The sequence below is a fragment of the Diaphorina citri genome, unplaced genomic scaffold (assembly GCF_000475195.1).
Source record: "Diaphorina citri unplaced genomic scaffold, Diaci psyllid genome assembly version 1.1 scaffold1158, whole genome shotgun sequence".
In the NCBI taxonomy this organism is placed as follows: Eukaryota; Metazoa; Arthropoda; class Insecta; order Hemiptera; family Psyllidae; genus Diaphorina; species Diaphorina citri.
In genome coordinates, this window is record NW_007378587.1 from 38649 (window position 1) to 53446 (window position 14798).

A 14798-nucleotide genomic window follows, 5' to 3' on the forward strand; every position below is an offset into this window, starting at 1 on the left:
ACAATGGTGCCTTGTTTACAAGTGTGTCCTTTAGATTTCATAAAAAAAAAAAAAAAAAAAAAAAAAAATGCCGTCGTCGCCGTCTTCTTCTTCTTCTTCTTTTCATGAAAAGTTCAATATAGGGAACCGTAGAGGTGTGTCCACACATTGTCGACCGGCCGTCGATCAATGTCGACTGAACCGTCCACCCTTCCTCGAGAACATAGTTTTTTCTCGTCGATCGACTATGTTTTTGTACACACCTTAAGAACGAAGGTCTTATGGTCCCGAAATCGAAGAGAGAACGGGAACAGGATAGGAGAAAGCCAGCCGTTCCGAGAACGAATCTGTTCAGGATAAAGTTCTCCCTGGGCGGGAATCGAACCTAGCGCTTACAAGGTAGACGCGAATATCTTTAATATTGTATCTAAGTTAGACACATAAATATTCTGATTTATTTTGCGTAATTTTTCGAACGTTTGGCCATTTTCAGCTCTCGTTTTTCTAACGGAAATCTTCAGAAAGAGACCCCCACAGCCGCAAACACCTACACGACGCTCTTCCGATCTGGAGACGAGAAATATTTACTACGTGAGCCACGAAGTTCTCCTGCGCATGCGCCGCCATCACACACGACAACTCGAACCACAAGCCACCCGCTCCCGGTCCATCTGGCGTTATTTGTTGTGGAACAAATAGTGTGTCGCCAACCTAGTTTGCTTGGTTGGTAGCGCGTCTGCCTTGTAAGCGCTAGGCCGCGGGTTCGGTTCCCGCCCGGGGCGGATTTTATCCTGATGGGATAATGTTCGTTCTCGGAACGGCTGGCTTTCTCCTATCTTGTCTCCCTTCTCTCTTCAATTTCGGGACGATAAGACCATAGCAGTTACAGTTCCCTCTGTCAAACCTCTTGAAGAAAAAAAGGGGTACTTGTGCAGAAGTCACGTCCGTGGAACATTGCTACCAAAGGAAATGGTACAAACGAGCAGTGACCAGTGTTATTATGTATATGTAGGGTTAGGTTAAACGCAAGAAGGAGTTTTCACAATTAGAGCAGTGATTAGTGTTATTATAGGGTTAGGTTAAATACAAAAGGAGCTGTTCTTTTCCACGGGACGTGACTTCTGCATAATTACCAAAAAAAAGTGTCTCTGTGTGTGTAACATGGAGAGAAGGGACTGAATGATTTATGCAAAAGTCGTTGGCCGAAAGAATGGACTAAGAGCTAATAACAAACTACTTATGGCAGCTTCAGGAATAGAAGCACTGATCAACACCATTTTCTAAATTTTACTGGAAAAAGTAGGTATGACAGTTACTTTTCGTTATACCTAGGTATGTATACAAAACACAAAGACAGTTAATATTGGAAGAAAATTTAAAGGCTTCTTGTTTAGTTTATTTAATTACCTATAAAAAAGTCGACAACAGAATCAAAATCTGACCTTCCACCTTAGAGTAGGTAGGCCTTGTTGCTTAAAGTGTAAAATGTAAATAAGTGGTGCTATAGTGGTCAAGTCGTACAGAAGAGTCAACAACAGGTGCCGTACCCCAAAAGTACGTTTCAGCAACAGTAAACTTACAAAGTATTTGCTAGAGAGAGAGAGAGGTGGGGGGAGAGAGAGTGGTCAAGACGCTCACCTGGTAATCAGTACTAATCCAACAGTTACTATTCGAAGTGGTATTCTGATGTGACACATACTACGAAAATTTTGATGTGAGGCATAGAGAGCGAAATCTGATAAGAGGCATACTACGGCATGCTACGACACCGACCACAAGAGTCTAATGTTAATGTAGGTATCTATATTCTGTAAATTTTGTAAAACAAAATGTTCTATGTTCACAATTTCAATTCTATAATATTCTAGATGGCAAATTCCCGAGTTACACCAGCACGGGTCGAATGATGGCTCTACTTCTGTCATTGTCCGCCACCTATGTCATCGTTGACCTGTATTCTGCCAACCTGACCTCCATCCTAGCCAGACCTCATAAGGGTAATATGAAACACGTGACGGATAAAGGTGGAAAATGATAACTTCACTTTGTGTGTGAAGAGGAATATCATTTTTCAATATTTCATCGAACTTCACTAAGTTACTGAGTCCTTCATCAAGACAAGGATAAAGTAGAGTAAACTGCCAGCAGCCTGGTTAGGTTGGAACGTAGATTGCCTTGTTTAGGTGGCGGGTTCGAATTCCGCCCGGGAGTGAACTATATCCTAAACAAATAAGTTTCGTTCTCTCTTGTCCTCATTCTCTTTAAAATTCCTTCTGCTTTCTTTCTCCTGATAGTCCTGATCTCATTTTTTGTGACTCATCTTTTTTTTATCTTTCAGAGCAACCCATAAGGAATCTAGAACAACTGGTGGATGTCATGAAATCGAACATGTTAGGTGGCGGGTTCGAATTCCGCCCGGGAGTGAACTATATCTCCTAAACAAATGAGTTTCGTTCTCTCTTGTCCTCATTCTCTTTAAAATTCCTTCTGCTTTCTTTCTCCTGATAGTCGATCTCGTTTTTTGTGACTCATCTTTTTTTTTTATCTTTCAGAGCAACCCATAAGGAATCTAGAACAACTGGTGGATGTCATGAAATCGAAACAATACCAGACAGTCGTCGAGAAAAACAGCGCCTCCCAGAGTATGCTGGAGGTAAATGTTTTCTTTTTTTTAATGAGTGTTTCACTGTCGTTTTTATTTCGTAGCTATGAAACAACTGCTACATTAGCTCGTGTGGTCTGTGTCATAGCGTTAACATCACAATATAGCAAAGATACCTAAATTGAAAAACAGCGATAAAATCAAATGTCCCCATGCATTTCATTGTAGGACGTTGTGGAGCTAGTAGGGGAAAATAGAAAGAAGTTGAAATTGAAAATGAAGACAGTTTGGTGTGGAAGCCTTTGTGTAGGAATAGCGACGCTTTTTTGCCTGAGTAAGGTAAGTTGTAAAATACTAAAAAAAGGGAATTTGGCAAACACTAAAATTATACCTCTATTATTGGACCTATCCATTTCAAATTACATTAAAGCCAACAAACTGTTGGAGGAATTTATACAGTCTGTTCATAAAGTCCCAGGCTCAGGCCACCCTTTTTATTTCTTTACTGTTCATCCTGGGAAGCTGAAATTTTGCATGCAGCCCTTGATTATGATAAAAAAAATTGGGAGGTACCTACTCGAAATTTTGGAGGGCCCCCCACCCCGGCTACAGAGGGACCAACATTAAAATCTTAAATAAGAACCCCCTACTTGTGATCCATCATATAGGTCTTAAAGTACTTTGGTACATGTTTGGGCTCGATCCGACAACCAGGGCCGGAGTTATGGCCTATTCAAATTTTCAAATTAAGGAGCGCGGTAGCGCTCCGCCCCGCCAAGTCAAGAAAGTTTGACCGCGCTACTAGAGATATTATACGCGACAGGGAAAGTAGCCGTTTTCAGGTATAGACTTTATCCTAAGGAGATAAAATTCGTTTTCGGAATGGAAAATATATAGCCATTGAACAGGACACAGGGTGTTTACTGTTTTTGATCCCATGATCTTGTTGTTTTCACCAGGATCTCACAATTATCATTTGGGTGAGAAGTTGAACACCCGATATTCGGCTATAGCTGTTCAAATGGGATGCCCCTATATTGACAACTTCAATATCATGTGAGTAGATGTATGATTGTACCTAATATAAGACAAAAAAAAGCTCACTCCACTGCTGCTGCTGCTGCTGGACCCAACCCAGACTGAGTGGGACCGTGAAAAGCCAGCAGCATGCGGGTCTCCCTACCGAACACTAACCATCCCCGACGTTGTTTAACTTCAGTGATCCATAGGGAACTGGTGGTGCATGTGTTCAACGTGCTATCGCCGCTGGCGCTGGCTCAATTATTACTCTCCATTGAGCACAAGTATAGGGAATTAGGGAAACTATACTCTCATACAAGGTAATGAGAAAGTATTGCAATCGGTCCAATTTCTTCTGTTTTGTTTTTGCAGACTGCTTCGTTTATTCGAGGCTGGCATCATAGATAAGATTACAGATGACGAATACCAAGACCTAGTCAATCAAGTTCAAATATCATCGGTATGTAACTAATTAAATTTAGTAAATAATCATTCTAATTAACCACATATGTATAATTGTATATGTACAAATAGACGGACAAACTAAAGAAAAATCGTCATGCTGAAACATCACTGAAAAGAAACTTCCTTTAAAATTGGACAAAATTAAGCAGACACTACATGTGTATATGTTCAAATAGACGGACAAACTAAAGAAAAATCGTCATGCTGAAACATCACTGAAAAGAAACTTCCTTTAAAATTGGACAAAATTAAGCAGAAAAGAACCATCCATAAGGCAATGCCCCTAATGGATGATTCTTTCCTGCTTAATGCTGTCCAACTCTTTCTAGGACTCTAAGGATTCCTTTTAAGGGATTCAAAGATTTCAAAGGAAATAAGGACCACTTCTTAAGCAGCGCGCAGACTGATCATACACTTCCAACACTTCAGACATTTCCGACAGATTTTGTATTTTGCTTCCTATGTTAAGTAATGGTAGTCCGCAGTCCGCACACCTATCCGGATCAGACATTTCTAACACTTCCGACATACTACCATTACCTAACATAGGAAGCAGAATACAGGATTTGTCGGAAATGTCTGAAGTGTTGGAAGTGTATGATCAGTCTGCGCGCTGCTTTAGAATGCACTTCAGGCAGATTTTTTTGGTGGTTAGACATTAGACACTCACGTCATTCGTCAGGTAGTTCTTCTTTTTCTGCGCCTTTTGGCACCTATATTTGGGCTTCATACCAAGAAGAAGTATCCGAGTCCACGAACTTATCAAATGACCCTCGTAGCTATTTTTGACCCTTTTTGTACCTGCACCACATTCTCACGAAACACATTCTGCCTAATTAACTTCTTAAGCACCAAGTACCTACAATACCGTTTACCGTACGTGCATGACATTCGTGATTCATAGCTATCTATGTACATATCGAGGATATTAGTTTTTTGAAGAGGTCTGACAGAGGAAATATTGTAACTGCTATGGTCTTATCGTCCCGAAAGCGAAGAGAGAAGGAAGACAGGATAGGCAAATGGCAGCCGTTCCGAGAACGAACCTTAGCTGTGCAGGATAAAATCTACCCCGGGCGAGAACTTTGCGCTTACAAAGCAGACGCGCTACCCTCCAAGCTAACTAGGCTGGCAATAAGATATATATTATTGAGGAGCTGGGTGCAAAAAGGGCAATAAATGAAAATCATCAAACTGAGATATTTAACTTTAAAGTTTTCAAATTTTCACCTAAATAGGATCAAAAACAGTAAACACCCTGTGTCCTGTTCAATGGCCATATACTCTTTCGGGGACCTCCCCCAACAAGGTTTCGCCAGGGGGGCCCTATCCTGTTCAATAAATTGACGGAAGGAGGCGTGCATGCTTCAAAACTTGGCATTTGGGGCCCCTGAGTTTGTCCCTGCGGGCCCCCAAAAACTCAAGTCCCCCGCGTGGCGAGTCTAAGGGGGTGCGGCTCTTACACCAATCCGACACTTTATACACAAAAAGCCCACTCTGAGGCTTAGGTTTGGGGCAATTGCCCCAAAGGGATGGCTTTAAGCTTATACGAAATACGACACTCACCAAATCGTTTAGCATCGTATGTATGAGCTATGAGGGCCTCCTCGCCTTTCCCCTGAATACAGCCCTGCCCAGACTGCCCACATAATTACACTCACATGTAGGATAGGGATGATGAGATTTCTGCCGTGAAAGTTGGAGTAGACTTTCAGCGCAGGTGGCAGCAGAGGATACTGGAAGAGTCCCTTCTTGATGGGGGTTAGTGACCACCAGTTGACTCGCTCTAGGGCACCCTTGCTCTCAGAGGAGGCTTGGTTGTACAATATCTGGTAGCTGGTTGACGAACATAATTATGTAAAGTAAGCAATTATTTAACAAACTATCCAGAAGTAAAGAAGAAGAAGAGGAGGAGGAGGAGGAGAAGGAAAAAAAGAAGAGGAAAAATAATAATATATGTAATAATAATAATAAAAACAACACTTTATACACAAAAAGCCCAGTCTGAGGCTTAGGTTTGGGGCAATTGCCCCAAAGGGATGGCTTTAAGCTTATACGAAATACGACACTCACCAAATCGTTTAGCATCGTAGAACAACGTCTCTCGTCCGCCCAACAGGACATGATCCTTTCTGTTTTGAACCATGAGCATTCCGTCCTCATTGGAATCTATCAGATAGGTCTGCTGTCTCTTCATCAAACTCCACAAGTCCCTCACTAGCACGCCCGTACCGTTCTGAGAACACCAGAGAGTATAACCCGTTGAAATTTGCAATCGAAATACCTACGGGTGCAATTTTTGTCGCCTCTGGAAATCGAACCCGGGACCTTCTGCATGGCAAGCAAGCGTGTTACCACTAGGCTCTCCCTCTCTCTCCTCCTCTATGTATATCTCGGACCCAGATGACCCAGCACCTAAATGGGAAGTATTGTGTCTCTTATCGTTCATCTGATGAGGGACATACTACGGAATGGCCACGCTATGACACAGACCACACGAGCTAATGTAGCAGTTGTTTCATAGCTACGAAATAAAAACGACAGTGAAACACTCATTAAAAAAAAGAAAACATTTACCTCCAGCATACTCTGGGAGGCGCTGTTTTTCTCGACGACTGTCTGGTATTGTTTCGATTTCATGACATCCACCAGTTGTTCTAGATTCCTTATGGGTTGCTCTGAAAGATAAAAAAAAGATGAGTCACAAAAAATGAGATCAGGACTATCAGGAGAAAGAAAGCAGAAGGAATTTTAAAGAGAATGAGGACAAGAGAGAACGAAACTCATTTGTTTAGGATATAGTTCACACCCGGGCGGAATTCGAACCCGCTACCTAACATGTACAAGGCAATCTACGTTCCAACCTAACCAGGCTGCTGGCAGTTTACTCTACTTTATCCTTGTCTTGATGAAGGACTCAGTAACTTAGTGAAGTTCGATGAAATATTGAAAAATGATATTCCTCTTCACACACAAAGTGAAGTTATCATTTTCCACCTTTATCCGTCACATGTTTCATATTACCCTTATGAGGTCTGGCTAGAATGGAGGTCAGGTTGGCAGAATACAGGTCAACGATGACATAGGTGGCGGACAATGACAGAAGTAGAGCCATCATTCGACCCGTGCTGGTGTAACTCGGGAATTTGCCATCTAGAATATTATAGAATTGAAATTGTGAACATAGAACATTTTGTTTTACAAAATTTACAGAATATAGATACCTACATTAACATTAGACTCTTGTGGTCGGTGTCGTAGCATGCCGTAGTATGCCTCTTATCAGATTTCGCTCTCTATGCCTCACATCAAAATTTTCGTAGTATGTGTCACATCAGAATACCACTTCGAATAGAAACTGTTGGATTAGTACTGATTACCAGGTGAGCGTCTTGACCACTCTCTCTCCCCCACCTCTCTCTCTCTCTCTAGCAAATACTTTGTAAGTTTACTGTTGCTGAAATTATTTAGCGTACTTTTGGGGTACGGCACCTGTTGTTGACTAATCCGTACGACTTGACCACTATAGCACCGAGAGAGAAAAAGTTAGACAATCTTACTTTGTTTCAGCAAAATGACCAGAATGAACCAAACGCAATCGCTGAACAGTCGGTCCAGATTGGATTTGGACACATTTACAGTACGCCACTTCAGTTGTAACTTGATGATCATGTATAGGACTGGTCCAGCCACTACAGCTGACAGAATAAGTGGGGGCCAAACCTGCAAGATTCATTCGACTGAACGAAGGCCGACCACTCACTATCACAAGTACGTCTGAATAGTTCCGCCTTTCCTACCTGATAGCGTGTGTGCACATCAGGTATCAGGCAGACCCTAACAAGCGGACCTGTTCAGGCATACCTGTCAGATCTACCTGATAGTGAGTGGCCGGCCGATGAGAGTTCTGAGGTTCATCGGCCGAAGTCGACTAGAGCTCATAAAAAAGCCGTAATTTCCTTTTAGAATTTCCCCTTTTCTGAATATGGTTTTCCCTCTTTTGGTGTTATAGCCCCTGTATTAAACCTTAGGAAAAAGAGAAAATTCAGAAAGGAAAATACAACTAGCCGTTCCGAACGTTATCTGTTGAGGATGGAATCCGGCCCAGGCGGTAAGCGGATCCGCTACGTAGCTCTAAAAAGGCAGACACACTACCCTCCAAGCCAACTAGAATTTCGGCATCGTTTATCGTTCAGTAATTAAATTACGATCAAATTTTTGTGGCGCTCACAACAACACTCGACACTAAAATAAAATCTTACATAGAAACGCAGGTTCTCGTTTCTCCACAATTTCCATCTCTGAAGTATAAATAACACTTCCTAATTCTTGGCCAGCACCTGAGAGCTATGTCTAACTGATGAGTTCTAACAAGAATGAAACGCGTCTTAGGCTGCTCTCAGGTGTTGGCTAAACTTTCTTGACTTGGCCGCTCTCCTTACTATCTAGAAAAGTTACAGTTTCGATAGCTTAAAGGATTTACTTTCCAGTGGAAAGGCCGGATGAGGGCCAAAGCTTCGTTGAGTGTGCCAGGCGCGTGGGTCAGGAACGCTTCACTATCGGCCAGTGTGAAGAACGTGAACTCCACCGCTTGATACCGCTCGTGGGTCAGTGTGAGGTCGCCCATGAACATGTCTGCTTGCTGAGGAAGAGAAGAGAAAAGAAGAGAGGAAGAAGAAGAGGAGGAGAAGGAGGAGGAGGAGGAGAAGAAGCGGAGGAGGAGGAAAAGGAGAAGGAGGAGGAGGAAGAGAAGAAGAAGAGGAGGAGGAGGAGGAGAGGGGTCAACACAAGAGCACCGAAAAGCAACCTGTTGAAGTAGGTACCTATCGCAATAGTTTTAACAGAAGACTAGAAAACATAAGAGATAACGTATGTAGGTACCTCTATAAGCGGAGAAGGAGGAGGAAAAGGAGAAGAAGAAGTGGAGAAGGAGGAAAAGGAAAAGAAGGAGGAAATTTTGACACCGTATGTAGTCAGGGTTTTTTTTCCACTCCTAGTTTGCCCTCAAAAAAAGAAAAGAAAAAAATAATCACCGCCTGCACCTCAGAATTATCCAATATAAAAAGCCTATCAAACTCGTCATCAATCGATAGCTGTGAATCAAAGGCTAATAATAGGAATGTAATGAAACTTGGTGTAACTTCCGTTTGATTGTAATTTAATTACTGAACGATAAACGATGCCGAAATTCTAGTTGGCTTGGAGGGTGACGCTCTGCCTTTTTAGAGCTACGTAGCGGATCCGCTTACCGCCTGGACCGGATTCTATCCTCAACAGATAACGTTCGGAACGGCTAGTTGTATTTTCCTTTCTGAATTTTCTCTTTTTCCTATGGTTTAATACAGGGGCTATAACACCAAAAGAGGGAAAACCATATTCAGAAAAGGGGAAATTCTAAAAGGAAATTACGGACGGCTTTTTGATTTTCTCTTTTTCCTATGGTTTAATACAGGGGCTATAACACCAAAGAGGGAAAACCATATTCAGAAAAGGGGAAATTCTAAAAGGAAATTACGGCTTTTTTATGAGCTCTAGTCGACTTCGGTCGATGAACCTCGGAACTCTCATCGGCCGGCCACTCACTATCAGGTAGATCTGACGGGTATGCCTGAACAGGTCCGCTTGTTAGGGTCTCCCTGATACCTGATGAGCACACACACTATCAGGTAGGAAAGGCGGAACTATTCAGACGTACTTGTCAGGTCTACCTGATAGTGAGTGGTCGGCCTTCGTTCAGTCGAATGAATCTTGCAGGTTTGGCCCCCACTTATTCTGTCGGCTGTAGTGGCTGGACCAGTCCTATACATGATCATCAAGTTACAACTCAAGTGGCGTACTGTAAATGTGTCCAAATCTAATCTGGACCGACTGTTCAGCGATTGCGTTTGGTTCATTCTGGTCATTTTGCTGAAACAAAGTAAGATTTTCTAACTTTTTCTCTCTCGGTGCTATAGTGGTCAAGTCGTACGGATTAGTCAACAACAGGTGCCGTACCCCAAAAGTACGCTAAATAATTTCAGCAACAGTAAACTTACAAAGTATTTGCTAGAGAGAGAGAGAGGTGGGGGAGAGAGAGTGGTCAAGACGCTCACCTGGTAATCAGTACTAATCCAACAGTTTCTATTCGAAGTGGTATTCTGATGTGACACATACTACGAAAATTTTGATGTGAGGCATAGAGAGTGAAATCTGATAAGAGGCATACTACGGCATGCTACGACACCGACCACAAGAGTCTAATGTTAATGTAGGTATCTATACATATTCTTCACAATCATATCTATTCAGTTAGCAAATGACAAGAAATCTACGTGATTAGAAAGAAAATCCTATTGAAGACAAATATCCTATGATTAATTGGTATTCTGTGCTATTATTTGGCAACCAGCCAGAGGCTGGCAGATTGTTTATGTATGTTTTTTAAAAATATATAGGTAATCTCTTCTTCTTTCTTCTGTAAATTTTGTAAAACAAAATGTTCTATGTTCACAATTTCAATTCTATAATATTCTAGATGGCAAATTCCCGAGTTACACCAGCTGCTTCTAAGAGAAACAGTGTATTTTTTGATTCGCTCTGTTCTGAATTCCTTGATTCTTCGATTGCTCTTCATAAGTTATACGTTGGTAGGTATGTCTTCACTTGGTCAACTTTACGTGCGTCTAATGAGTTATACTGCTATATGAAAAGCAAGACCTATGAGCACGATTCACCAATGATAGATACCAATATACCTAAAGGATTTCCGATGAAGAGGTCTTGGAAAAATCTAACGCATCATTTTCAGCATTCGACCACTTTTTTTGTAATAACAATATTCCTTATAAATACTGCTCGAATAGGACTGAAAAGTCCATTACTCCAACAGTAGGCTACAACTATTCGATCTAATTCAATTCAGGACGGTGGACTTCGGATCTGGAGGTTGGTGGTTCAAGTCCAAGTCAAGTCATAAGACCAACCTCAGTGGTTAGCGCGGTGGACTTGTTCGATTTCGGGACGATAAGACCTTAGCAGTTACAGTTCCCTCTGTCAAACCTCTTGAAGAAAAAAGGGGTACTTGTGCAGAAGTCACGTCCGTGGAACATTGCTACCAAAGGAAATCGCACAAACGAGCAGTGACCAGTGTTATTATATGTATTAGGGTTAGGTTAAACGCAAGAAGGAGTTTTCACAATTAGAGCAGTGATTAGTGTTATTATTAGGGTTAGGATACAAAAAGGAGCTTTTCTTTTCCACGGACGTGACTTCTGCATAATTACCAAAAAAAAGTGTCTCTGTGTGTAACATGGAGAGAAGGGACTTAATGATTTATGCAAAAGTCGTTGGCCGAAAGAATTGACTAAGAGCTAATAACTACTTATGGCAGCTTCAGGAATATAAGTCAAGTCATAAAATTTAGCGTATTCCATTAAGCAGGGAACGACATTTGTGATGAGCATTTATGCTTAACACAATTACAATTGCTTTAATTTAATTGAGGACTAAATTCTATATCAGGACTAGAAATGAACGCCTTCCTGTTTACCAGGCGAGCGTCTTGACCACTACACCATAGAGGTAAATAGGTAGGTAGGTACCTGCTCATTTTTACTAGAACTTACTTGTAGCTCACTGCGCTAGACCCTTTTAAGTCTTTTTTTTTTTGTGAAAACATGGTGAGTATTGGTGAGCGATAAAGTCCGCCAAAGAGTTAGAGGAGTTTAACGTCACTTTCAACAACTATAGCATCTTCTCGTGACGGGGGCAATTCGGTGACAAACTAGGTACTATTTCTTTGGTAGTCCCTTCGAGACGAATCAGAAATCTCACATGCATAAGTAACGTCTTACGTGGTTGTTATCTAGAATGACTATCCTGGAGGACATGGGGTGTTGCTGACCAGGGGCGTATTCAGAATTTTGTCGAAGGGGGGGGGGAGAGTCCAAACAAGTGGTAGGTATTTCGATTGCAAATATTTCAACGGGTTACTCTCTGGTGTTCTCAGAACGGTACGGGCGTGCTAGTGAGGGACTTGTGGAGTTTGATGAAGAGACAGCAGACCTATCTGATAGATTCCAATGAGGACGGAATGCTCATGGTTCAAAACAGAAAGGATCATGTCCTGTTGGGCGGACGAGAGACGTTGTTCTACGATGCTAAACGATTTGGTGAGTGTCGTATTTCGTATAAGCTTAAAGCCATCCCTTTGGGGCAATTGCCCCAAACCTAAGCCTCACTGTGGGCTTTTTGTGTATAAAGTGTCGGATTGGTGTAAGAGCCCCACCCCCTAAGATCCGCCACGCGGGGGACTCGAGTTTTTGGGGGCCCGCAGGGACAAACTCAGGGGCCCCAAATGCCAAGTTTTGAAGCATGCACTCCTCCTTCCGTCAATTTATTGAACAGGTTAGGTCCCCCCTGGCGAAACCTTGTCGGGGGGAGGTCCCCGAAAAACTATATAGCCATTGAACAGGACACAGGGTGTTTACTTTTTTTGATCCTATGATCTTATTGTTTTCACCAGGATCTCACAATTACCATTTGGGTGAGAAGTTGAACACCCGATATTCGGCTATAGCTGTTCAAATGGGATGCCCCTATATTGACAACTTCAATATCATGTGAGTAGATGTATGATTGTACCTAATATAAGACAAAAAAGCTCACTCCACTACTGCTGCTGCTGCTGCTGCTGGACCTAACCCAGACTGAGTGCGACCGTGAAAAGCCAGCAGCATGCGGGTCTCCCTACCGAACACTAACCATCCCCGACGTTGTTTAACTTCAGTGATCTATAGGTAACTGGTGGTGCATGTGTTCAACGTGCTATCGCCGCTGGCGCTGGCTCAATTATTACTCTCCATTGAGCACAAGTATAGGGAATTAGGGTTATCTAGCCTCTAGTACCTATCATTTCTAACTTACCATTGTGCATCAGGTATTACCTGTATGTAGGTACCTTCTTATATTGTGTTTACCACATTCCTTCAAAATTCTATCGGGTCTTATCAACTCGAGTTTTCTCGGCATTGTATTTTAAAACGGTGTCGAGCAATGCTTTAATTCTCGGCTCTATCAAGGGTTGAAAATTTGTAAAAAAATAAATAAATAAATAAAAAATTGAGTGTGGGTTATAAACAGGAAAAAAAGAACTACTCTTTTCAGTGGAATACTCAGTCAATGAGTCAGAACCTAAAACATGAAACTCACTCTTCAACTCCCTTTAGTTTAACTAACAGTTAGGACCAACAGTTTGTTTGGTTTATCTTACAGTTAGGATCTGACTCGGTGAGTAGTCCATTGAAATGAGTACGTAGGTAGTTCTTTAAAAATCTCGAATCCCGGAGATTATCCGAATTGGCAAGCCCTAAGCACAGGTGCCGACTAAACTGATTGGGATCGGGGAAGACTTATAAAAAGAACTAGAGTCAATTTTCAGCAATCGTCAAAAAGTCTGTAAAACTATGCTCCAACTTTTTTCCCTACTAAACTAGGTATCATGATGTATATTTTATGTGCATTAAACCTTTACATAGGTATACATTACCTAGGTACCTATTTTTATCGTGTCTGCTAATTAAGTCTACCAGTATCACCGCCTAATTAGCAAAAAAAAATAATATTTAGGACTTATAAAAAGAACTAGAGTCAATTTTCAGCAATCGTTAAAAAGTCTAAAACTATGCTCCAACTTTTTTCTATTAAACTGGGTATCTATGTATGTTTTATGTGCATTAAACCTTTACATAGGTACATTACCTAGGTACCTATTTTTATCGTGTCTGCTAATTAAGTCTACCAGTATCACCGCCTAATTAGCAAAAAAAGAAATTAGCAAATGAGTGACAGTTGTTACAAAATTGAATATAACTCAATTAATTTGGCCGTATAAAAATTATGTGCTCACCTTTTTTCGGTCTCACTCTTCAACTCCCTTTAGTTTAACTAACCGTTAGGACCAACAGTTTGTTTGGTTTATCTTACAGTTAGGATCTGACTCGGTGAGTAGTCCATTGAAATGAGTACCTAGTTCTTTAAAAATCTCGAATCCCGGAGATTATCCGAATTGGCAAGCCCTAAGCACAGGTGCCGACTAAACTGATTGGGATCGGGGATACAACTGTCCCGTTCCTTCGTTCGTAATCGATTGTGTTCCCATTAATTCGTTTTCGATCGATTGTTGTCGTGTGTCCTCGGAAAGAGTTCGTTCATCATCGGGAATAATCGCTTCGTCCGAGCGATAAACGCTAAGTTGACGGCTGATAAGGTTGGGGTCTAGCCAGACCTCATAAGGGTAATATGAAACATGTGACGGATAAAGGTGGAAAATGATAACTTCACTTTGTGTGTGAAGAGGAATAGTTATCATTTTCCAATATTTCATCGAACTTCACTAAGTTACTGAGTCCTTCATCAAGACAAGGATAAAGTGGAGTAAACTAAGGTTGGGGATTGGGTCAGAGGGGCCTTCATCTTCTTCCGAAGGCATTATGCTTACCACAGGAGCTGCCTTGCTTCTGGCCTGAAAGGGTCAATTGGATGTGCAGGTCATGTGTGCTTTATTAAATTTGTTAAATTTATGAATGTTTTGATCAATACATTATACAAATTGTTAAAATAAAAATAATAATGACAAAAAGTCTCATGTCTATAAAAAAATTTCAATTATTCTAATGTTTTGGAGTTTTTAGATATATGTATGTAGGTACCTACCTACTTCGTCCACCTGCGACCAAACATTTATGTTCCCGGA

The 14798-nt window shown here is 41.5% G+C and overlaps 1 protein-coding gene across 1 annotated transcript in view; it reads right to left on the minus strand.

The window, feature by feature from the left end:
* LOC113469622 (ionotropic receptor 40a) overlaps positions 1 to 8700 on the minus strand; it is a 13782-nt gene extending 5082 nt beyond the window's left edge. The window contains exons 1-6 of the mRNA XM_026827462.1: positions 8550 to 8700; positions 7627 to 7789; positions 7091 to 7219; positions 6644 to 6744; positions 6136 to 6302; positions 5728 to 5902 (exon numbers count right to left, since the gene is read on the minus strand). Coding sequence (XP_026683263.1) covers positions 5728 to 5902; positions 6136 to 6302; positions 6644 to 6744; positions 7091 to 7219; positions 7627 to 7789; positions 8550 to 8699 — 885 coding nt within the window. The 5' untranslated portion in view covers position 8700. The remainder of the gene's footprint in view (positions 1 to 5727; positions 5903 to 6135; positions 6303 to 6643; positions 6745 to 7090; positions 7220 to 7626; positions 7790 to 8549) is intronic.
* Positions 8701 to 14798: the final 6098 nt, after the last annotated feature.